At 37.5% G+C, this 25,000-nt stretch overlaps 3 protein-coding genes across 3 annotated transcripts in view; 1 reads left to right on the top strand and 2 right to left on the bottom strand.

Moving 5' to 3' along the window:
• Positions 1 to 1,885: 1,885 nt before the first annotated feature.
• Positions 1,886 to 12,935, bottom strand: pdpr (pyruvate dehydrogenase phosphatase regulatory subunit). The gene is made up of 18 exons (XM_027159287.2): positions 12,810 to 12,935; positions 12,014 to 12,293; positions 11,337 to 11,470; positions 11,171 to 11,252; positions 10,866 to 11,029; positions 10,644 to 10,765; positions 10,325 to 10,442; positions 9,917 to 10,066; positions 9,296 to 9,488; positions 9,085 to 9,209; positions 8,825 to 8,980; positions 8,320 to 8,453; positions 6,910 to 7,058; positions 5,513 to 5,625; positions 5,301 to 5,395; positions 5,099 to 5,188; positions 4,836 to 5,018; positions 1,886 to 4,352 (listed from the first exon to the last, which is right to left on the bottom strand). The coding sequence occupies exons 1-18, from the start codon at positions 12,814 to 12,816 to the stop codon at positions 3,948 to 3,950; spliced, it is 2,700 nt and encodes an 899-aa protein (XP_027015088.2). The 5' UTR covers positions 12,817 to 12,935; the 3' UTR covers positions 1,886 to 3,947.
• Positions 12,181 to 25,000, top strand: part of zdhhc7 (zinc finger DHHC-type palmitoyltransferase 7) — a 30,174-nt gene continuing 17,354 nt past the window's right edge. Inside the window, exon 1 of the mRNA XM_047822028.1 lies at positions 12,181 to 12,314. The gene's annotated coding sequence lies outside the window, so the exon portion shown is untranslated. The remainder of the gene's footprint in view (positions 12,315 to 25,000) is intronic.
• On the bottom strand, positions 20,131 to 21,725 carry si:ch73-167i17.6 (regulator of G-protein signaling 9-binding protein). Its single transcript, XM_047822029.1, has one exon. The coding sequence runs from the start codon at positions 20,967 to 20,969 to the stop codon at positions 20,241 to 20,243; it is 729 nt and encodes a 242-aa protein (XP_047677985.1). The 5' UTR covers positions 20,970 to 21,725; the 3' UTR covers positions 20,131 to 20,240.

The following is a 25,000-nucleotide window of genomic DNA, read 5'->3' on the forward strand; positions in this document are numbered from 1 at the left end:
TTAATAAATCTGATTCAATGAATCTATTAACACCGATCATAAGTGAACCGATTCAGTGAATCTATTAACACCGATCATAAGTGAACCGATTCAGTGAATCTATTAACACCGATCATAAGTGAACCGATTCACTGAATCTGTTAACAGTGAATCTCTCTCTCTGTCTCTGTCTCTCTCTCTCTCTCTCTGTGTGTGTGTGTGTGTGTGTGTGTGTGTGTGTGTGTGTGTGTGTGTGTGTGTGTGTGTGTGTGTGTGTGTGTGTGTGTGTGTGTGTGTGTGTGTGCGTGTGTGTTCATCGTTTTGCAGACCTTCACATGATTTTTCACTAACAAAATTTGAATAGTTCACTTATGATCGGTGTTATTATTTTATTGGTTTAAATTAATAAATAAATAGTTTTTATTTAATTTAAATAATTTTAAATAATTTATTTAATTATTTTTCTATAACAGCAGGTCCTACAGTTTTGTTTTTATTTTATCTTTGTTTTTACACCACAAAAATTCACAGAAATAACTGCCTCTATGCCTTCACTAGAGAGAGAGAGAGAGAGAGAGAGAGAGAGAGAGAGAGAGAGAGAGAGAGAGAGAGAGAGAGAGAGAGAGAGAGAGAGAATATCACACAGAGGCAGTTATTTCAAAGCTTACAACCAAAAGCTAAGTGTTTTTAGAGGAGTAACACTGCCCCCTGGAGGAACAGCCAAACAACGCACTTCAAATATAATACAAATAATAATAAACTACAATAAATGACAAAGTCTATAAAATACATATATCTTTAAAAAAAAAAAAAAAACTTAAAATCTAAACTTAAATGAAACCTAATGCAGGGTTATATAAATGTATGGTGATATCAGGATTAAAAATTGGCAGCTCAATACTGAATATTTTTCCTACTATACTTCTATAATATTCCACGCAGTTCATTGTATTTTTATTATTTGTTCATTATTTTATTAGTTTAAATGAATAAATAAAGAGTTTATTCTTTTTCTATAACAGCCGGTCCTATAGTTTGTTGGGGTTTTTTTACACCACAAAAATTCACAGAAGAATTTACAAAAAACAAAACGAATTATAATTGTTGTTTTTTTTTTATATTTATTTTCAGTGTTGTTGAGCATCTGCAAAACAAGTTCTATCAGAAATAAGACTTTTAAAAGTCTTTTCTTGACTCTATTTAATAAGACAGAAGCCCACAAACATTACACATCTCTGTCCTGTTTTCCAGTGAAGGACTTTGAAGACTTTGAGCTCGACCTCTGATTGTTACAGCATTGCATGGAGAGTCGATTTAAAGCTTTATTTTTTTCTCGAAATCAAAGATCGTATTTATTTCTGTTTCTCTTTAGACTTGTTATTATTGTAGGTTCTCTGTTATAGGTTTAAAATTTTAACACAAAATCCAGAATGAAAAGGGGAAAAAAATAAATATTCCATGACTCCAATTTACCTCACAAAATCTCACTTCTCCTCACTTTTTTTTCTTTCTTTATTAATTTTTTTAAAATAACATATTGTAAGATTATAAAATATTTTATTTCTCCTATATGGACATTACAGGTATTTTATATGGACTTGAAAAGTCCATTTACTTTTTTAATAAATGTAATATTCACAAAAAAGTAATGCAATTATTTAAATTGATTAAATGTAGATGTTTCTAATTAATTTAGTCATGAACTAAACTAAATTCTGTACTTTTATGAAGTGTCATGATGACGATTTCATCCATTTCTCAAACACAAACCTGGAACTCACTCTTCATAAATTATTTATTTATTAAACCATTTCTTTAAACGTGTCTCATAATGAACAGTCTGTGCAAAGTATCTGTAGAATCTCGTTACAGACGACTTTACAGATGTTTAATCAGACGAAACCACTCTGTTTATTTATTTATTTATTTATTTAATGATACAGACACAAGACACCTGTACAGTAGAGTATAAATACATGGAATATGATGGACAGCCTTAACAAACCTCTTTTGTTTTCAAAAGACAAAAAGAACAGGAGTTTCAGACGATACGCACATTACAGCAGCCTAAAAAAATAAAAGCAGAACAGAGGTAAACAGACGAAAACACACTCTGTGTGCCAACGACAACTCGATCTGGTTTCATTTCAGCTCCATTTTCCAAATGTAGGGCGATGACCAGGTTAATCTGCGCACAATTCACTACTCAATTACACAACACACAAATCCAACACAAACTGTACACCAACAATGTCTTGGGTGTGTTTACTTACTGTACAGCTGAGAGCAAAAGTTTAACAAAAACGTACCTCAGGGTTTCTAATTTATCTGCAACATTCAAAAAAAAAAAAAAAAACACAACCCGAGGTGTTATAATTTTTTTTAAAGAGCTTCGAGTTATTAGAAAATATTTATATAGTATTCAAAAAGGGAGTCGGTCTTAAAATGCACTGTATGTGATATGTTACTTGTTTGAATGAAGCTAAAGCTTTGAAACCTAACATCCAAAAAAAAAATACATTCTTTATGAAGTCCTAAAGGGGATACAAACTTTTGCCAAAAAGTAATTTAAATCTTATTACAAGAATTTAACTGGGAAACAAAAACACACTTAGAAAAGGAATTTATTCGTGTTGGAAAATAATTAAAGTCTGAATTTTTATTACTTAAAATAAGTAAAACAGCGACTTCGAACAAAGATGAGGAAAAAAACAATGAAAAAAAAATTATATAAATTTTGACAGTGCAGTTTTATATTTTATCATATTCTCATACAAAACATCACACAAACACACACACACACACACACAAAGAAAGAGAAACAGAGTTACACTGAACACAAACCAATAGTTGTATCTGGAAGTGCATAAAAATGCTTTTTTTTTTTTAACTAAAAAATGCCGGACTTCAACATACGTATGTGACATTTGGCAAACTGAGATGTTCCTCAGTTCTTTTCTCCAACAAAACAACCTACACTGTGTTGTGCAACAACCACCAAGTATTAAAACCACTTCAGACCTCACAACAGTGCTTTAGTCCCGGTAAAGTATGTGACGTTATGATGCATTATAACGCATTTTATAATATAGTGAAGTGCATCAAACCGGTACGGGGTTTAGATATTTATGGCCCTTTTGCACAAACGCATGCTATATACACTACTCTTCATTCCAATAGGGTATTTTGTACACTATATATATATATAAAAATAATTTCTTTATTTGACATATATTTTCAGAATGGCTTGGGAGATTGCGGACGCACGTCTTAACGTTATGATAAAATGTCATCCTGTTATGTGCAAAACGCCTCAGACACCGGCGCGAGCCTTCGCGACGGTCTGGATTGGATTGTCGGAGGGTATCAAGGTTACGTAGAAAAATACGACTTAACTGTAATTACAGAGGAGCATTTCATTCAGGCAGAAAGTAAAGACATGTTCAGTTCACAGGACGGATTATTTAAAGGATTAATCAGATATTTTTCGTCCTAATCTCCACCCTCTCTAGCTCAGATTTCCTGGTGCTGAGAAAAAGAGTGACTTTCCTTTCTAGTGTTTCTGTATCCCTTTTAAAGCAAAAGACTCACAAAGACAACACAGTGCTCATTAGAGGGGAAAAAAAAAAACACACAAAAACACAGGCTATATTACAGACATATACTATAACACAGCTCAGAGAGGATTCTCTATCCAGTCCTCAGACCGGCAGGTCCTTCACCTCCAAACACACCTGAGCAGGTAGTGAAGCTTGTGCAATGTGGACAGATGCACTTTGGAGATGGAAAGCTGGCGTTCCAGAGGACAGGGGTGATAAACCCTGACAAACCTTAATACTACAGCACATATAATGATGTGTATTGCACTTAGGAAGCAAAGTATGGAGGAAAATCATTTTAAAGGGAAAAAAAAAACACAATGCTGAGTTTTACTTGTCCGTACTTTGAGCCGTGAATTATTTAATCCATTACTTGCCCTGAAAGTTGCTCAGCTCCACGTCCTCTTTGCGGCGTCTCTGCTGAGCAAACAGCGAGCTGAACGGGTAAAGCTTGGCCTTGGCTGGGTACCTGTGTCCGGCGATGTCCACTTGGTATTCGCCGCGGTTGATGAAGTCGGGTGTGATGACGTTGGCGGTGCCGTGTGCGCCGGGTGAGCTGATGAAAGCCAGACACACGTGGCGCTCCAGCGTGTAGCTGTAGGCGCTGCTGGTGGTCACACCCACCAACTCGCCGTTACGGTAAATGGCTTCGCCCCACCACGGCCACAGGTCCAGCTCGGCATCGTGATCCTCCAGGACCAGCATGATGAAGCGGCGCGTCAATCCTTCCTGACGCTGCTGCAACAGAGCTTCCCTGCCCAGGAAATCAGTATCCTGGTGTAAAGTACACAGAGTAAAGAGTGTTGTGATGATCCAACATACTGTATGCATAAATAAAAACATGAGGAAATACGTTCTCTTATGGTTTTATTATTTTTTAATACATGTTTTAGATATCTTTTTCTTTTTAATTGGATATGTTCAATGGTTCCTGCTGTGGGATTATATAAAACACGGCATGACGATAATTAAAATAATGTGCTGAATCTTTAAAATTGTGAATTTCTTGTTCTTTTTTTATTCATTATTACAATTTATTTGAATGATTACAATTATTTAATGCGATTTTGCATTTAAAAACAGTAAGGAAGAGAGTTTTGCACCACTTCTGTATCATACTCATAAATATCAGATTTAATATTTACGGACAACAAATAATTTTCAGTTTCCTCCTGTTTCCACGTCTCGACACAGTTGCTAAATCTTGAGCCTGTTGTGGTTACGACCCAAAGGTAAGGATAAGATGCTTTCACTAACCTTATCGAATTTAACTCGGAACTCGCGACCGCACTCGAGGGGCGTCGTGAACGAGTCCAGATCCTGTCCCCAGAAGGCGAAGAACTTTTCGACACGCAGGCTGCGCAGTGCGTAGTATCCTGCGTTACGGATGCCGTACTTCTGCCCCACCGACATGACCTCGTTATACACGTGCAGTGCGTACTGGGAAAAACAAATCAGGTTCGAACGTTACCTCAGTAGCTGATGTTCCGTGTGATGAAGGACATTTCAGAGCACCTCACCTCTATTGGGATGTACAGCATGAAGCCTGGCTCTCCTGTGTGAGTCATACTCATGACTCGAATCCCGTTGGCGTAACCCATGCTCATTTCCTGTGATGAGAACAGAGAGAGTTTTAAAAATTCATCTAAAACGTCCGATTTTTCGTACTATCGGCCGTAAATAAGGACGAGACCTGAGTGAAAGACAAGGTCTGCTACTCACCTTACAAAACAGAGAAGGAAAATGCTCCGGAGTCATAGAGACATACGAGAGTTCGGACAACACATCCATCGCCCGAGGACCAATCAGATTAAGAGCTGCAAGGTGCATGAGATGAGATGACATGTTAACTATCATTACCACGATTGACTCATTCATTTTTGACAATGATGGTATGATTACTAAGCTTTATAGATCCTCATTTGATGACAGACCAGTGTATTTCCAAGAGACGTCCTCTAGGTGGAGCTGTGGGTCACTGGGCATGTGCTTCTTAATCCAAGACCAACAGTGCACTTGCTGATCTGTAGGTGAGATGATGAAGAAACTAGAGAGAAAGTGGGAAAAATAAATCATCAGGCAGAATCTTCTCACACACACACACACACACACACACACACACACACACACACACACACACAACACTGGATCTCGTATAAACTGCTTCTAATCGTAGAGTTTTTTTATCTGCACTTTACAGGCAAAAGTATGTGCACCCCTGACCATCCCATGCATATATATGGTTCTTCAATGCAGCTGTGCACGAAGCCCCTGAGCTCCATGAAGACATTATTTATGGCATTTAGCACCCTTATCCCGAGTGACTTACAACTGAGCAACTGAGGGTTAAGGGCCTTACTCAGGGCCCCTTACTTGGTGGACCTGGGGTTCGAACCCTTAACCTTCCGATCAGTAACCCAACACCTTAACCACTGAGGGATCAAATTGGAAAACCAACTATATTTATAAAATATCATTATATTTGAAAGAAAAATAATATCTCGAGATTTAAAAAAAAAAATCCCAGAGACAATGCAATCTGTATTCGTTATTCATCACATGGCATATTTATATGTTTAACATAGAAATCAAGTCAATTTTCAGCATGAATTTGAATTATAGGAATGTCGTTATATCCACAGAATAAAGTACAAGGTCAGAATCTTGTGTAAATAAGACCTGTCACCGCTTTGGCCAGACTCCAGCTCACATGCACGATTCTCATGCTGATTCTTTCTTTCTTTCTTTCTTTATTTGGGGGGGGGGGGGGTTCTATACACAAATGTGTACAATTTTGGTATGAAATCCCTCACTACGTGCACATAAGGTAAAACCCTCATCACTCACTCACTCACTTACTACCGCTTATCCGAATGTCTCGGGTCACGGGGCGTCATCAGGCATCAAGAAAGGATACACCCTGGACGGAGTGCCAACCCATCACAGGGCACACACACACTCTCATTCACACACACACTCGCACACTACAGGCAATTTTCCAGAGATGCCAATCAACCTACCATGCATGTCTTTGGACCGGGGGAGGAAACCGGAGTACCCGGAGGAAACCCCCGAGGCACAGGGAGAACATGCAAACTCCACACACACAAGGCTGAGGCGGGAATCGAACCCCCAAAGCTGGAGGTGTGAGGCAAACATGCTAACCACTAAGCCACCATGCCGTTTTTTTTTTTATAATCCCACATTCGACCAGCATTAATCATTCCCGCTCTAATTTATCATCGTCTCCAAGAAAAAGCACAAATCAGGCAGTACACGATTAACCCGAAGCTATTTGCTCTGTTTTGATGGCCACTTCCTCCTGACGGACCTGTTCTTGCTCAGGCGCACCACGCTGCAGTCGTTCTCGTAGCCTCCTCTCTCGTTCAGCATGCCTGTGTGGACGATGTGTCCTACAGGAACATCCAGGTCGTTAGAACAGAGTCGCTGGAGCAGCTCCAAGGCCTGGCCTCCGGAAGACTGGAAGTAAAAAAAAGGAAGGGAGTTAATGATGCAGTCGTACGGGAACAAAACGATCGTTGAGATTAAACCTGGCCAAACACTCAGGACTTAAACCTTATCACCAGAAACACTATTTAATGTGACACTAAAATCAAAAATGGAAAGCAGAATCTGTTTCTTCTTGCTCATCTGTGTATTTACCCAAACTGCTAAATAACATTTTAAACCTTCCAACAAATTCAAGCAATAAATTATCGGGGGGTTTTTTTCCGTTGTGGTTTATTATTTTCCTCCAGCATCAATAAATAAACTCCAGCATCGTTCCGTCACTTCTTGGAAAAAGAAAGTCACTGTGTAAAGTGTTGCTTTTAGTGGGAACAAAAAAAAAAAAATCACCTTGACATATTACACAGAGGTTTTTTTTTGGCCTCTGATTTATTTACTTACTGCCTGACTGATAAGGACGAGATAAACAGACCGGCGACATCTAAATCTACAAGCGACTGATTCGTTATATTCTGTTACTCGCGTTCTCGGTTCGTCTCCACAATTATTCACTTTCAAACATGACACGGAAATAAAGCAAAGGATCACACGAAACTGAGTCGATCCTGCCTCTTACATTGACTTTGAGTATTTTAACGAGCTTCTATTATTTATGATTATGATTTATTATTAACTGTAAATTAATCATGTATCATTTAATGTTGTTTTATAAATAACAATAAAAACAAATATACAGTAAAAATACATGTATTTAGTAGTATTGATTTTAATTTGTATATAATTATTCATATTAATATAATAATAATAATAATAATACTTTATTAATACTAAATATGCTTTAAAAAATTTTTAAATAGACATCTTCTTTCTTATTTTAATTATTTTCTATAATTAAAATAAGAAAGAAGATGTGAAATCTATGATAAACCATTTATATAAAATCTATTTAAAAAAAACTAATCAGACTGGATTAGCTTAATAAAAGGGGAAATATGTAATTTATTTGTTAAATTTATTAAATTTTTTTACGTTTCCTCCGTTATAAAACACCCATACAGCAAGAAATTTTCCACGAAAAGATTTTCTACTAATCGGTATGTTTGTGTCACGTGGTCATGTGATCGTGCTCCGTTTACAAAACAAGCAACTATTTTATTCTCTTTCTCCTACTAAAACGTCAATGACAGCACATGACAATTTATTCCTGCCTGAATAGAACTAAAGAAAAATAAAACTCCACAGTAGTGCAGTCACTACTCCTACGGTCACTCACTGTGAGCTCAAACTTGGTAAAGGAGGACATGTCGATGACACACACGGCCTCCTTACAGCACTTCACCTCAGCACCTACGATGTCAAACCAGTCAGGCTTGTAGAAGGTTTTACTCTGGTCCAGGGCCAGCAAATCTGTATTTAAGGAAAAGTCAGAAAAAAAAACAAGCAGCTTACACATGGAAAGAAATATTGTAAAGTAACAACACTTTACAAAATAATCAAATGAAATGTTGATAAATAAAGAAAATACTAGAGAAGTAAACACAAGTTGTGTCAGTTTTGGAAGGAAATTGGATGATACCTTTAGGCTAAGACTGTCGCACATAAACACAGCAAAATCTAATAAACACTGCACAAATATGATGCACATTATATAGAGTGTACGCTTGTGCTATCTATGTTTGTACAGATTATGTTAGAACAGCATTGATCCCTTGTAGAGTCTAGCGACAGTCTGGGGTTGACCTACAGAACAAAAACATCCTCAGACTTCAGTCTCTCACCCTTTCCTGGAGGGACAAAGTATTTGGCCCGTTCAAAGCCATGCTTCTCCATCCAGCGAGCCCCCTGCGTGTCCAGACGATCATAAAGGGGGCTGGTGCGCAGCTGTCTGCCTGTCTGAAAGTCCCATCTTGGCACTTTCAGCTCATACAGCAGGGCTAAAGCAATCAGAAAGAGAAATAAACACAATACTGTGTGAGGAGAAAGGAAAAGAGCTGTATTACTGTTTTAATACCACGACGATCTTTAATTCAGTACTTACGCATGACCTCCATCACACGATGGCGCAGAAAAGTGCGGCTGCTCTGCAGATTCCCGAAGCGCTTGATGTCCAGAGGCCAAACGTTGGCACTCGGGTAGCCGTATGTCATCCATTCAGCCAGATATCTAAGTAGAGTTGAAAACATGGAAGTGAAAATACAGCATGATGAAATACAGCCAGCTTTTGAAAGCGAGTTCAGCTCCGTCCTTACTTGCCAGCTCCTCCTGCAAAAGACAGACCCGAAGAGTTCATGCCTGCTAGGACGAAGTAACCGTGCACTCCTGGAGTCTCGCCCATGAGGCAGCGCATGTCTGGGGTGAAGGACTCGGGACAGTTCACCAGCTGATGGATCTCACACGAGTCCAGGCTCGGCATTCTTCTCATCAGGGCGCTCAACATGGGCTCTGGAAAAGGATTTTGCTCATGAATACAGGATCTAAATGCTCAATCTGACAGTGATGGCACTTTTATAAGGGAAGTTTGACTTTACTGAGGGAAACAAACCAAAGAGTCAAGTGCATGTAGAGCTTACAAATACAAATAAGCTAAGCACATAAATATTTAGTTTAAATTTCGTCTCGAAATCAGTCAGTCTTTCTATAGTTTGGCAGCTTACATCTAAAAACATACGTCTTGCTTGATTCCCTTCCTGCAAACTAACCACACTTGACCTCACTTACAAGCTCTCAGATCATTTCTGTTGGTCCTCACCAGTGTGATTGGTGCCTAAGAACGGTATGACATCGAGAACACGCCATGCACTAAACACTTCAGATGTAAAAGCCTCTTAAAACCTGGAAATGTATTCAACGTGTCACAAAGCTGGACTCACCAAAATGGTCCCAATCCTCCTGCATGTTCTGGATCTCCAGCTGATTGCGGCCCTCTGTGAAAATGGGTTTGGGGTTTTTCTCGAAGCCTCCGGAAAGAACGCCACCCTGCCAGCTCCGTACATAGATCCTCCCATCCATATCCATCACCACTACACAGAGTCACATTTATCACCTCAATTCATTTAGCATTCAATTCAACCTCAATCTGTATATGTATATTTATAATTAAGTGTTTTAATAATTGATTGTAACTGTGAACCATTGAACAGAACATGATGACTGGTGGCTAGCGTGAGCAGCTGCAGCCGCGATTCAATTATGTAATCATCAAACAGAGGACATGAAATACCAGCAGACTTCTGGTTAACGGCATAGTGTGCATGGAGTGTCGGTTTGTGGTGCGTTACCGGGTGTTGTGGGTTGAAGCGATTCCTGTAGAGGTTTGGTGAGGAGGTAAAAGTGTTCGCAGCCATGCAGAGGTACAGACACCTTCACTTCGCTGCTCTGGCCGAGTTCATACGCCCACTGCAAGAACATCAAACAGCTGAAACACGACCTTAGATGTACGTATTTAAAGCTCTAGCACATTTAATTATTGAACAGTTTTCTTGTTGAAAAAACCTATTTTTTCGATTAAAAATACATACACACAGAATGTACACAAGAATTCTTACATTTTTTGCCAGTAGTCAGTAAGTGAACTGTAATGTCTCTCAACAGACAAACCTGTCCTGCACAGTTGACAAAGTACTCGCAATCAATGGAGCCTCGTTCCGTCTCCACTGCTTTGACGTGACCCTTTTCCACGAGAACCTGGTTCACGCTGGTTCGTTCATGGATCTGGACTCCTGTAATGGATTTATGACAGAAAAGAATTAAAGGCAAATGTAGAGACGCAGTTTTGAATCTCAAAGTGAAGTTTAAACACTAAAGCGTCGCAAATCTCACCGTGCCTTGCTGCTGCCACTGCCAGGGCATGATTGACGTCTGGAGGCGACACCACGGCGTCTCCCGGAAGGTGAAGGGCGCCTACTAAGTCATGAATGTTCACCAAAGGGTGAAGCTTGGAAACCTCTTTAGGTTTGATGATGTTACAGTCTATTCCCAAAACACTAAACCATCAAAGGAAGAATTAATGAAACAGATTAAAAGACGTGCTTATTATGAGGATTGATTAGTTCTCCTAACTTTTTTATCACTCACATACATTAGTACAGACTCTGATCAATGTTTTAAAGACAATAAGAACTTACTTGAGTCTGGATGCCAGACGCTTCAGCGAGAGGAAACGGTCCTGATTCTGAGCCAAACACAGAGATCCTGTCCTGGCAAAAGCTGTACAACATGCAGACAAAACCTCATCTGAGAAAAGGTTTCTTTGTAATGCATGACAATTGTAAATATGCAGGTTTTACACACCTGTTTTGACTCCGGTCTCCTGCTCTAGACGCTCATAAAGGGCATTCGAATAGTTGGCCATCTGGCTCTCAATAAAAATGGGTTTGGCAACACTTACTATCCCCGCACATAGTCGAGTCGTGCCAGCTCCGAGTCTACAACACAAAACAAACAGCCTTCTTACCTGAACACCTGAAAAGTAACCTTGAGGCTTTTTACACAGCAAAGATTTGTTTTATCCATCTGAGAACTGTCTTTGCAATACAATTCCAGATCCCGTCTATTTCTGTGGATTGAAATTTCTTTTGCTCGCACCAAAAGACAAATAGATAAAAGGTAAAAAAATATATATATTTTATTAATAAAAGTGAATCTGGAATTTACAACACTTCCACCTTAATGGAAATGGAAGGAAAGATGGAAAAATAAGAAATGCAAAGAAATAAGTAGGAAAATGAAAAAACATCAGAGAGAAAGAAAAGCATACACTGATGAAGGGAGGAATAAATAAAAGAACGTGATGGATGGATAGAGCTGTCAGTAACGGTCAAATCTATACTAAGCTTTATTTTATTTTTTTTATTATAAATAATGTAACAAATAACTAATAATAATTCTCCACCAAACACATTGTGAACTTGAAATCATTCTTGCAATGGAACAAAAACTCTCAAGAATATTTATTGCATAACATTCACCTCCCCTGCTCCAGAAGCACAACCTCTGTCCATCCTAACTTCGCCAGATGATAGGCGACAGATGTTCCCACGATTCCCCCACCACAGATCACGACTCTGGCCTGGCCGGGCAAAGGTGCGACCTGAGCTTCTGGAGCCGTACTGAAAAAACGTAGAGAGCGCCACATGCCATGGCAGATCGCTCGGGTTCTACAGCACCGAGAGTGGGAGAGGAGCCGGGGGAGCAGGTCTGGAGACGGAGCTCGAAAGCTCCACACACAGCCACGCATGGCACCTACACCTGTAATGATACAACACAAAGGTACAGATTACGATTTTTAACCACATACAACAGAATGCTGATATCTGAAAAGACATTAATGAGAGTTCAAGTATATTTTTAACCCGTATGTAATTGTCAATCAACATTAAAAAAAGACTGATATTTGACATGTGATCAAAAATAATATTTTTCCCTGCAAATTGTCTGTCTTTAACATGACATATTTTAGATGATAAAAACACACAAAAGTGTCAGACTGTCATTTTAATATTAGTTTAAATTATTTTTTATATATATATATATCTATACAATAGCAAATACAACAATTATTTAAAAAAATATATTATACTTTATATATTTTCCTGCTCATGACAGCTTGGTCTTTTAATAGCACATGAGAGATTTTTTAAAATTGTTTTTAAATTGCAATCTTGAGTTAGAAACCTTTAATAATTAAATTTTATATTCGATAGCAAAAAACTCGCTGGAACAAAAACAACCAAAACAGATCATTAAAGGTCGAGAAAAACAAACCTCGCATATATTACAATGAAGCTAAACGACGTCTGACTTTCTAACAAACGTTGACTTTTAAAATAAATAAACAAATAAACAAATAAATAAGTAAGCAATCTAACCAGCTAACTAGCTTTAACGTTAACGGTATTCAAATGCTAAGACATTAGCTAGTGCTAACAACAACTAGCATTCTGTATGCTAGCTAACATTACAGCTTGCTAAGCTGTCAAGCTAGCAAGCTAAGACTTTAGGAATAAAGCCATTGTTTAGGTTTATATTAAAGTTGTTTAAAAAAGCAATGACAGCTGCTTACCTGGTTTACCTGCTCCAACTCCAAGCAGAATATGTTGTTTTTTCGTTTAATGTCAACTTTAACCTCTATTTGTATTATTTAGAACTAAATGACAGACGAAAGCTGAGACTTTTAACCTAGTCAGAGGTTTGTTTACTTTTGTTCCTTAGTGTTACATGGCTATAATAATTATCCTGATTGCTTGTTTTGCTTGTTTTGCTAGTTTTGTAATGGACTTCGTCTCCTCTTTGCTCTTAAGGCTGACATGAGAAAATACTCTGGTCAAGTGTTCAATTGTGAATGCTGTAGGTTCACTAAGTAGTGCACACTACTAAGGTGAAGACACCAGAAAGTGTTGATTTGTTTTTAAATAGCCTTATGGAAGGAGTCTTCAGTGTCAGCACTTTGTAAAACATTTCCTCTAAAGAAAAGGAAACATATAAACTTGGTCTTGTTTATTCAATGGAGAGAAAACCAAAGGCTTGTGAGGGAAAATATCACTTAAATTGAATTAAAGAGATAATTAATCGGTGACAAATCATTGTTTTGTTTTGTTTTTATAGACGAATAAAACATCAGAACATGCTGGTACTGGAAAATATATTAAAATAAGTTTTAAACAGAGAGAAAAAAGAATAACTGAAACGGTTTATCGGCAAACAAACCTGATGGCTTAGATATGATGTATTGTTCATTTTGGTTAGTTCTACATAGAACATTTTATTTTTATTTTTCTGTTGTTTTAATTACCACTTTTTTCTGGAACTGTGTGACATGAAAGAAAATGAAGAAAATGCATTTATCTTCTAATTTGATGCTTGAATATTATTTTTCTTTATGACTTCTGGCATCATATCTTCCTGGCTTCCTACGAAGTGACAAATTCTGGACAGTAATCGTGGCCTATTTGGGAAAATGATGAGGATTAATGTTTTACTTTCTTGATATCACACTGGAGCAAAAAAAAAACTAGAGTTATTAACCAGTTTTTAAAATAAATAAATTTTAGTTAAAAATGTCCAAAATAAAATAATTTAAATTTAAAATTTTTATGAAATCACAGTACCAGCATTCAGCTCTGCCTCCCTCACACCTGCACATCAACCCCTGTCTATACAGTATATCTATTTCAGGGAGGAATTCATTATAAGGATGCTCAGATGACAAGTATGTTTTATTAGCTTGGTGTATCCTGTTACACAGTGTACACATGATTTAGCAAACAGCAGACCACAGCCTTTGAATGTCAAGTCACACAATGAAATATCCCACAAAACCAAGGCAAAAAGTATATTTCACTGTTAAAGACAGATGGATAAAAGTTTTTTTCATAACAAGAGAGCACCTTATCAAGAAAAACAACTGCAACCGATTTGTTCATTTTTTTAATTCCATTTAATTATAATGCATTATCTATGCTCTCAGTGGGACCATGAGAAAGGAAATAAAGGCAGGAACACTTTCATGTTCCCCAGAAATGTTGAACAATTCAAATAAAAAAATGACTGCATGTTGTGACTAGTTTAAACCTCTAGAGGGAGCTCTAAGTTACATACTGCTTATGGTTTGTTATCTTGATTATATGGAGAAAAAATGTATGTAAAAAAAAGAAATTTAAAATGTACCTCATCTTCATTTGAATGATTATTTTTAAAATTTTATTGTTAAAAAAAGGAAAAAGATATGTGAATATGACATTTATTTAAGAGATAATTTGCATGCATTTATATAACCTTTTCTTTAGGAACGTCATTGTTTCCTCCCAAATTAGTTTTAATAGCAAATAAAATTAGAATTAATCTTTTTTTTTAGAATCTTTGCATGACATAAAAATAAATTATTAACATTGATTTATAAAATTCAATAATATATTTAAAATAATATATACTGTACACATAAAGCAATAAGAAAGAATTCACTTCTAATGTAAACCTGCCATTAATTCTGGATTACACTTCTGAAAATAGATAGATTAGAAAAAAATACATGTCTCAGAAATGATTTTGGTTTGAATGATTTGTTCTCTTGTCTCTTAACTAGGGACGCTGAGTAGCACAGATTCGTCTTTTATTCTTTAAGACGTCTGAATCTATGTATTATGTATCAATTAAAAATGGATAGCACCCAGAAATATTATAACCATTCCAAAAAATAAATTTTCCCTCATTCTGGCATTGTAAACAGAACGATAACGCAGGTTATCTGTTGGGGATGTGCCTTGGCTTTTAAATGTCATTGATTTTCTTGCCCTTAACAAGCCCTCATTCCAGTCAGTATGAAGTCATGAGTCATAAGCCACAGCAGGGAGACTAATTAACTAAACTTTAAACCTTGGGCAGAAATGATTTCTTCTCTTAGGTTGCTAGTCGGATTATAACAGACTTTATACAACAATATCAAGTACCAAATGCATCATTTTCCTTGTGGAAAAAAAGTGACGTGACATAAGTATGATGAACCATACTCAGAATTCGTTCTCTGCATTTGACCCATCCAAAGTGCACAGACACAGCAGTGAACACACACCCGGAGCAGTGGGCAGCCATTTATGCTGCGGCGCCCGGGGAGCAGTTGGGGGGTTCGGTGCCTTGCTCAAGGGCACCTCAGTCGTGGCCGGCCCGAGACTCGAACCCACAACCTTAGGATTACGAGTCAGACTCTCTAACCATTAGGCCAAGACTTGACCAAATATGATTGAAGTCTTCCTCAACTCAAAAAGATTCAAGACATAAAGAGAAAAGTGTGCACGTTTAATAATATATTAATTATAATAATGAATAAATGGTTTTAACTCTAATTAATTCAGAATAATGTTACGAATCACAATTTTAGCTTAAACCTGGAATTAAAGCGATGTTTATCTCTAAATCCGGTGTCACCTAACCTTTTTTACTTTGCAAGGGTGAATAAAACTTGTGTAACTTAATGTGTTAAAATAAAAAAAAAGTTTATACTTTACTTAAGGATTATTACAATTTAATACTTAATTACTCTGACATAAAAATCTTTTTTTTATTCTTACATTTAAACTTTTATAGTACCTGTACTACTACTACAGTACTACTACTACTACTACTACTACTACTACTACTACTACTACTACTACTACCTTACTACTACTACTACTACTACTTCTATTACTACTACTACTACTACTACTACTACTACTAAAATAACTATTATTATTGCTATTACAACTACTTTTTACAATTACTACCATTGCAGCCGATGTTAATATTACTACTATCACTATGACTACTCTTACTTCTACTACACTCCAAATACTGATCCAGGATTTTACTGCATTTTCAGGATATCTCTGAAGTACTTGTGTCCCATTACTATGAAAGTGCTCCTCACCCTGTCCAAGTTTTCCTCAACAAGCACTCTAAAGAGTCTTTGATGCTCGAACGCCACTCGTTCCTGCTGGAGGAAAGATAGGTGCTTGATGCTGTAACCATGGCGATCACTCAATCCCTCACTCTCAGTGCACTTAGGAAATCAGATATTAAAATGCCCTTAAGCAACGAAGAAGCAAAGCAAAGAAGAGCATGAGAAATGAAATAAATATAGAAATGACATGTATGATAAATAATTACCCCCCCCCCTTTTTAACCCTGTTATAGATCATATTGGTTACACAGATATACACTTATATAAGGGTTAGTTTATTATTTTACAAATTGTATTCATTTCTGAACCAGTATAAGTCTTATTTTATTATATATCCAATTTTCACAACACTGACAATTATTGTGATAAACCCCAAAAGAATTTAGCGAATGTAAAACACGTGACCTCAGGTTAACCTGACCTGCGGATGCTGGCGAAAATGTCCATCTCATTTTATTATACTAATGTTAACAAGCACTTGCTTTTTTTCCTAAGGGTCTTATCTGTTGTTATCCTTAACAATTCAGTAATAATTTCACAAGTAAAATAAAAATACACACACACACACATATATATATATATATATATATATATATATATATATATATATATATAGATAGATAGATAGATAGATAGATAGATAGATAGATAGATAGATAGATAGATAGATAGATAGATAGATAGATATTGTACAGTGACCTACAGTGTTAGTAAGGCTAGGGATGGTGTGTCGTGGCCCATCACCAGGACGAGTTTGAAAGCTTTTAATCAAGCTCTTATATCACAGAATTTTGAAAATGATTACATTATTTAATTATTATTAAAGCCACATTATGTAACAGCAATATCATCTATAAATAATTGTTATCTATAAATAATCTTAAATTTACAGGCTGTTATACCAAGTGCTGAAACGAGAGACTCCTTTTCATAAAATGTGAAATACAGTAAGCATCTCCTTACAAATAAATTTCATATCAACATGAATGATGTGAACAATTTTCCACATTTCTTACAACATACTTTTATTTATTTATTATCATTTATTGTTGTTATTATTATTATTATATAAAGTGCTATAAAACAGGAATTCGGCAATAAATTATAAATTCATGTAAAGAAAGATTCTCTGCTCATTTTTTTTTTAACTTGGATTTGTACCTAGATAAAGGCTATTAACATGTCCCTAATACACATAAAGAAATATATATCACACTTTCAGACAAGACATTTGTTTAAATTATTTATTGATATAAATATATTTAATTGTATGTACACTAATTCAACATGAATTTGCATTATGTACAGATTCACTATACAGTTGTTGCTTTTACAGTGTGTGGAGACATGCCTAAAGTCATACCCAGCTTTGTAAGATACTGGTCTACCGGGGCTTGTAGGAGTGAGGCACAACTAAGGAACTGAACTGATACGTGGACATGATGAGAAGAAATCTCAAAAATACTGCTTTCTGTAAAGACTAGCTGTCTAACACTGTCCGGCTGTTTAACTCAAAGTGTTAAGTACGAGCCTAATGGGCGATCTCTTATTCCTTAAATTATGGTGTCCAGAGCAGGGGTGTCAAAGATACAGACCGTAGGCAGAGACCTGTCCTAATAAGCAATTTCAAACAGGAGGTAACATTTAAGAGCATTGGTGACTTCCTCTTTAAGAATATCCTTACAGGGTCGACATGAGAAATGTATAAACCAACAGATTTAGAAGTGAAACAAATCTAACCAGCTCTTTATGACTTGTCTTTGTGAGCTCTTTAAGCTTTGTTTGAAAGATTATTAACAGCTTAAAAAACAGGTGCCCTTTTTATTAAATCGCATTACAAAATTCTGAACATTTATTTTTTTTCTGTCAGCCAGATATCATGCCATGATGTATTTTTTATTAGCATACATTTTTCTTAGCCAGGAAATCCTTTTTTTATTTTTATTTTTTAATTTCTGTGAACTGGAAAAAATAAATTATAAAATTAAATTTTCTGTCATTTAGATAGAAATCGTTTAAATTACCCATAGGATGTAAGAAGCGGTTATTGAAAACTGTCTGTAACTGGTTTTAAAGATTCAGGGGAGAAAAAAACTCTTTCTGGAGGCAAAATAAAAGTACCAAACTCAAGGAAATAAACTCAGCTACTGCTAAAATGTGCTAAAATGTCATTTTTTTATTAGCAAGCTTAAACAACTTACATCTTTCTGATGACGTCCAGTGCAGTTCTGTCTTTTAACGCATACTTATGTAAGACACGATGAACTAAACTATAGTAAAACTATCATTTTTATAGCATATAGGTTTAATTTGTTTGTGTATTTAAAGTGTAGCTTTCAGGTGAAATGCAGATAAGTGAACATGTTTAAGAGAAGTTAATGTGTGTTATTAGACTTTAATCTGAATTTTTTTAGTCCAGTTCACCTAAAATGTGTTTGACACCCCTGTGCTAGAGAAAAAAATGCACATTTTGTAATCATCTGATCATACAGTGAAAATCACTGAAATCACTTGAATCTACCAGAATCCAATACGGATTGAACCGCACTTATCTGGTTCAGGTGAAACTAACGGGATTAGACTGCTGCAATCAGATATCTAATCGTGTACAGCCTGCTGAGCTGAAACTATTCCAAACAGTTTCTTTAACATCCATTAAGGAAGAACATTTGCTTTCTCAATTTTGCTGTATATGAATTCTCCGCAATGAGTAACCTAGTAAAGTAACCTGGTCTTTGTAAACACTGAGCTTGGCCTGATTTGATGCTATTTCACTCCATTAAAATTAATGACCATTAAATCCACGTCATCTCAGTCTTACCCTTTGCTTACTAATCCGCTGTAACTTACATTGAGGAAAAAAAAAGGCTGTAAAAGTGGTGTAAAATTTGGTGTAAGTGTAAAACATATTTACAGAAGAGTACTGTGTTATGCTATACAGTATAACACAGAATCCAGGACAAATGTTCATTTAGTGGATGCTTTTAAAATAAGCAACTATTGATATTAATAGGATTCAACTGAGCTGAAGGTTAAAGGTCTCACTTAAGTACCAAAACCCTTGAGTTTTAACACTACAGGAATTTGAACACACAACCTTCTGATGTGTGACTCAAAGCTTTAACTACTGAACCACCGCTGAATTAACTCTAAAACTAAAAATATTCTAAATCAATGCAAGTCAGCTGAGCTCACAGCTTAAAGGTTTGAGCTACAGATTAGTATGTTGTGTGTTCAAATCCCACCGCGAGTCAATTGTAGGTCAGCAGATCATCATCCAAATGAGCAAATGCATTATGGTAAATGTGTTATTTTATACTGCATATCTCATTCCCGTATTTGTTTTAGAATGCTTTACCGTAGATTTAACTGTAACAAACATGTTGCCAAGAAAGTACTGTAAAATTTACAGCCTTTTCTTTTATAGTTTGCTAAAAACAAAATTGTGGCCCATGGATTCATTATAACAAAAAAAGCAATCACTTCTGATTCATAAAACACTGCTACTGACTGTGCTTTTCAGTTTTTCAGGTCCAAGCCACACACACACACACACACACACACACACACACACACACACACACACAAACACACAAAGCTCTGCCAGGTAAATATGTAGGCTAGAATAAATCCTGCAGGTCACAGTTTTTCGTTTGTTTGTTTGTTTGTTTGTCTGTGTGTGTGTGTGTGTGTGTGTGTGTGTGTGTGTGTGTGTGTGTGTGTGTGTGTGTGTGTGAGACAATCCTAATAAGGTCCTTTTTTCAAAGATTGACGACCAAATATCCCAGAATGCCTGCAATGAGTAAAACCACAGTGAAAATGATGCCTGCAAAGATCCTCATGACACCAGCTTCACCTTCGCCCCCCTCTTTGGGCTCCTCGTCGCAGATGGAAATGACTCCGATGGATGAGTTTCCCACGCTGACTGTGGATTTGAGTTCAGCGCCCGCTTCCAGTTTGGCCTCCACCGCCCACGGCGCCACCTGCACCTTCATCTCCATCTCCTCCATCATCTGATCAAGCTGAGCGATCTCGGCCTCCAGATCTTTTAAATCGGCCGTGTCGATGCCAGCGTCTGCTTCGTACTTCAGGTTCTGCATGCTCATGGCTCGAGCCGCCACCGTGCCTGTGCTCCCGGTCATGCCGGTCTGGATGAAGTGGCGCGTTGGCACCTTAATAGGGAAATCCTGCCCGATCTCTAGCGACCTCCTCATGTCCACCTCGAGGATCTCCATGCTGCTGGTGAAGAGCACCCACAGGCGCTCATACTCGGCGCGGTCGTCGTTGCTGATGCTCTTGTCTTTCAGCAGCGTGGTCAGTCTGCTCCGGTTGGCCGAGGCCAGTTCCTGCGCTTTCCTCCGCGTCTTTTTCAGCTCTTCACGCAGGTTTTGCGAATCCGACGTGCTCCCTAAAGCGGACACCAGGTGCCGGTAGCAGGCGGTCACCTTGTTTAAAGCGTCCAGCATGGTTTTACACTCGTCTTTACCCATATTTGTGGAGGAAAATAAAGGAAAAGTTTTTCCTGTTGGTGATGTTTCGGGTATAAACCTGCGCCGCGCTGGTGCTTAGTTTCCACGGCAGCGCCGCAGCCACGCAGATTCACACAGCGCTGTCGCGCGGGTCACTTTCTCTCCATCCATGTTTCCACTCTTGTTCCTTACGAGACAGCACAAAGGCTTACCAATAAACGGATCTGTAAACAGCTTTACTTTTGCCCTCGGAGATTAAAGTCGGCGTCAGTGGCCTACACCACACCAGCCCACCCCACACCACACTACAGTGCACCACGGCGTTTACGCGTTACATCTTAACGCCCAACACGACAAACTTCAATGTCTTTCAACGTCATTAATATACCCTGAACAATACCTGGCTCACAATCCTTGTAAAAAAAAAAAAAAAAAAAAAAAAAAAAGACGCAACGTGTCCACAGCTGCTCACAAAAGGTCTCGCATCCAAGTAAAATCCTTTTGATGGACAAAAAATATACAAGAAACCATCCGCGAATCCGCAATAAACCTCCGTTTCGCTAGCTCTTGCTTTCTAAAATCGGTTAAATGCTTATTTATAGTCTTTATTCTCTCTTTGTATAGGTTATTTTTCCACCAGGGAGATGTTCACTTCCCAGCCGCTGTCCATTAAATACCACTAGAAGCTCACGTGGACGCGCATCACTGACACGACCAGTCAATTTCGCGTTCACGAGGCTCCCAGAAATAAAAACCCTGCGATACAAAAAAGCTGATTGGTTGGCCGAAACTATTGTGTTTACACAGCTGATGCTGATTGGCCCGTGTGTATGTCAGTCAATCGCGTAAAATCGACAACTGTTGGATTGTGCGCATAGTTCAGAGAATAACACTGTATTCATGTGGAGTGTTACCAAGAAGCTAATTTCAGAAATTAAAATGTAGAGGAAAAAGTCATAAATTGGACAACATAGACTAAGTTTAGAGCATAGAGCCTTAAATTCCTTCTGCAAAAAAATAAAAATCTTTAATAAATATAAAATTAAAACTGACATACAAGAAAATCTCAGAAAACTGTTGTGATAGGAGAGAAATAACAAAACACTTGCACCATCTTATCTGTGATTATTTCCCTTCTATCATGTTTTATTCCTCACTCAATCAAGAAATAGCAGATTTGATTAAAAAAGAAATCTTCACATTTTTTATATGTATTTAACTTTAATGATCTCTACTGAAACAAATTGTTAAACCATTTACATGAATCTGTGTCGAACAGTAAATGGAGTAAAAGGGATACTGAAAGGAAACTACTGAAAATCTCTAAACATTGTTCTTCATTACAAACAAAATTTCTGAATATGAACCGAAATACAAATTGAAAATATCCCCACAGCATAAAATCCCTGTCATTAGCTAATGTCTAGCAATCTAATCTTTTCAAGTATTGTGAAATGATTTGAAAACTAAAGTTAATTCTGGCTTGAAAAACTGATCGTCATGGTGATTGTTTCTAAACATGGAGTCAAGAATAAAAACCTATCCATATTACAAAAAGCAATTAAGAGTTTTTCATTTTACTGGAAAGGAAATATAATTACAAGGTAATTAGCCAATAATTGAATTCCTCAAACCTCATTTCTCCAAAGTCTTAATTGATAACTTATAATATTTCAAAAACTCATAATCTTTACATGAAATTAGACGAACTTTTCCTGTTTCGTTAATGACTGTTTTTAATCTCTGCCATGTGTTTTCATGGACGTGTTAGTGTTGTTAAGTTTGGACCCATAGCACCTTTAATAATGAGCTCGGGGTGGCACAGTTCTCTGGTAACAATTAAAGTCATGATGACTAAGAGTCAGCATCTGCTGGGATGCCCTGAAGGTTTACGCCGTGAAGGGGAAAGAGCTCCACATTAACCTGCTGCGCTCATGCAGAACAGGATGCCATCCAAACTATCGCCTCATGGGGAGAAAAACAGCATGTCCCTGCAGGCCTCTGACTGAGCCAGCTTCCTAAAGCACATTTGCCAGCTGTGGCACCCCAACAGCACGGCCTTCCGAAATCTGAAAGGATTAAAATGACGATAGAGGAAGATTACGTTTAGTGCTGATTAACCTCTTTGCTTAGCATTCACCATATTCGTTTTCCTACAGGAATTGTTCACTAAACCTACACAAAAGGTTTAGTGAACAATTAAACAAGAGGGATGAATATCAGCAATGCTTCTGAAGCATCTTAAAAATAAGTCTTTAAGTGGTTCTTTGTCTTTAGGGTGTGTAGTGGTGTGTGTTCCCATTGCACAAATGGTTCTTAAAAGTGGAAAAAGGTTTTTTAGATTATAAAAACCTTTTCATGGCACTAAGAAAAAAGGGTTCCAAAAGGTGCTTCGGGAAACCAAAAATGGTTCAAAAAATGTGGCGTCAAAGCAAAACAACCTCTTTTTGGTTGTTCCTGAGACCTTTATTTTTGAAGGACGTCTCATTTTAACCGTAGCGTTAACATATGATCACAAACCCATAAACACATGCTACATGTTTGGAGAATGAAACTTGATAAGAATATTTCAGTATAGAAAATAGATGCTTTCAGCGCGTTAGAGCAGTTTTCTATAGTGATGTGAAAACACATACATACACTTTATATTATTTATTCATTTATTTGTTTGTTTGTTTATAATTATGTCCGAGGGGTCATGGGAGATTAGTATTTAGTATTTAGAGTATTTAGGACATTTGCCTTGCAACTCCAGGGTTGGGGAAATTCGTAGGTTCTCCCAGCGCTTTGGGTGTTTCCTTCAGGTTCTCCGGTTTCCTTCTCCAGTCCAAAGACTTGTGCATTCAGCTTATTTGCATCTCTAACTTGCCCCATGGTGTGTGAGTGTGTGTGAATGTGCTCTGCTCAACCAGGGTGTCCTCTACCTTATGCCCTGAGTCCCCTTTGAGTTCCCAAGGTTTCACAACAATACCGCACTATTATTATTTAAAAACTCTGTAACATGTTCCCAGTCATGTTCAGGACAAAAGCTTTCTCACTTTCCGACCCCCAGCAGGAAGCAGGAAGATCTCATTGCCTGGCTCCTTGGGAAGCATAAACATTTATTCAGGCTGCCTTATTAATGAACGGTTCATACGCTTGCTCTGGCACCTGTACACAAACCTCATGGTTTAAATGTGAAGGGGAAATCATGTGCATGGATGGATGTATGAAGCCACTCTTCCTGTCTGCAGGAAGAACTTCAGGTGTCATTAGATAAATGATCAGGTTTCTAAGAGACCAGATTAGCACTATAATTTTTTTTAATACCACTTTTATTGGAAACAGCACATTTTCTTATATAGAAATAGCCTCTATAGCCACCAGGAAAATGTGCTGTTCTATTTTAAAGATAAAACACAAACATTCATTCATTCATTCATTTTCTACCGCTTTATCCGAACTTCTCGGGTCACGGGGAGCCTGTGCCTATCTCAGGCGTCATCGGGCATCGAGGCAGGATACACCCTGGACGGAGTGCCAACCCATCGCAGGGCACACACACACACACTCTCATTCACTCACACACTCACACACTACGGACAATTTTCCAGAGATGCCAATCAACCTACCATGCATGTCTTTGGACCGGGGGAGGAAACCGGAGTACCCGGAGGAAACCCCCGAGGCACGGGGCGAACATGCAAACTCCACACACACAAGGCGGAGGCGGGAATCGAACCCCAACCCTGGAGGTGTGAGGCGAACGTGCTAACCACTAAGCCACCATGCCCCCCTATCTAGTGTCTAAAAACAGGAAAAATTAGACATTAAATAAATACAATTGCAGGAAATAGACATTGGTGCTTCATAAGAGTGTCATAAGAGTGTCACAAAATTGAGATTAATAAAAATTGTACATTTGAATTGAGACTTTAGAAACTGAAGTTTTGTTAAAAACAAAATATGATACATTTAACCATGATACTTTGATCGAGACTTCCCAAATAAACACTATAGAGAAAGTAGACATTAGTTCTTCATAAGAGTGTTATTTTAAAACGTAGACGGTA

This window comes from Tachysurus fulvidraco, chromosome 13 (genome assembly GCF_022655615.1).
Source record: "Tachysurus fulvidraco isolate hzauxx_2018 chromosome 13, HZAU_PFXX_2.0, whole genome shotgun sequence".
Classification (NCBI taxonomy): domain Eukaryota; kingdom Metazoa; phylum Chordata; class Actinopteri; order Siluriformes; family Bagridae; genus Tachysurus; species Tachysurus fulvidraco.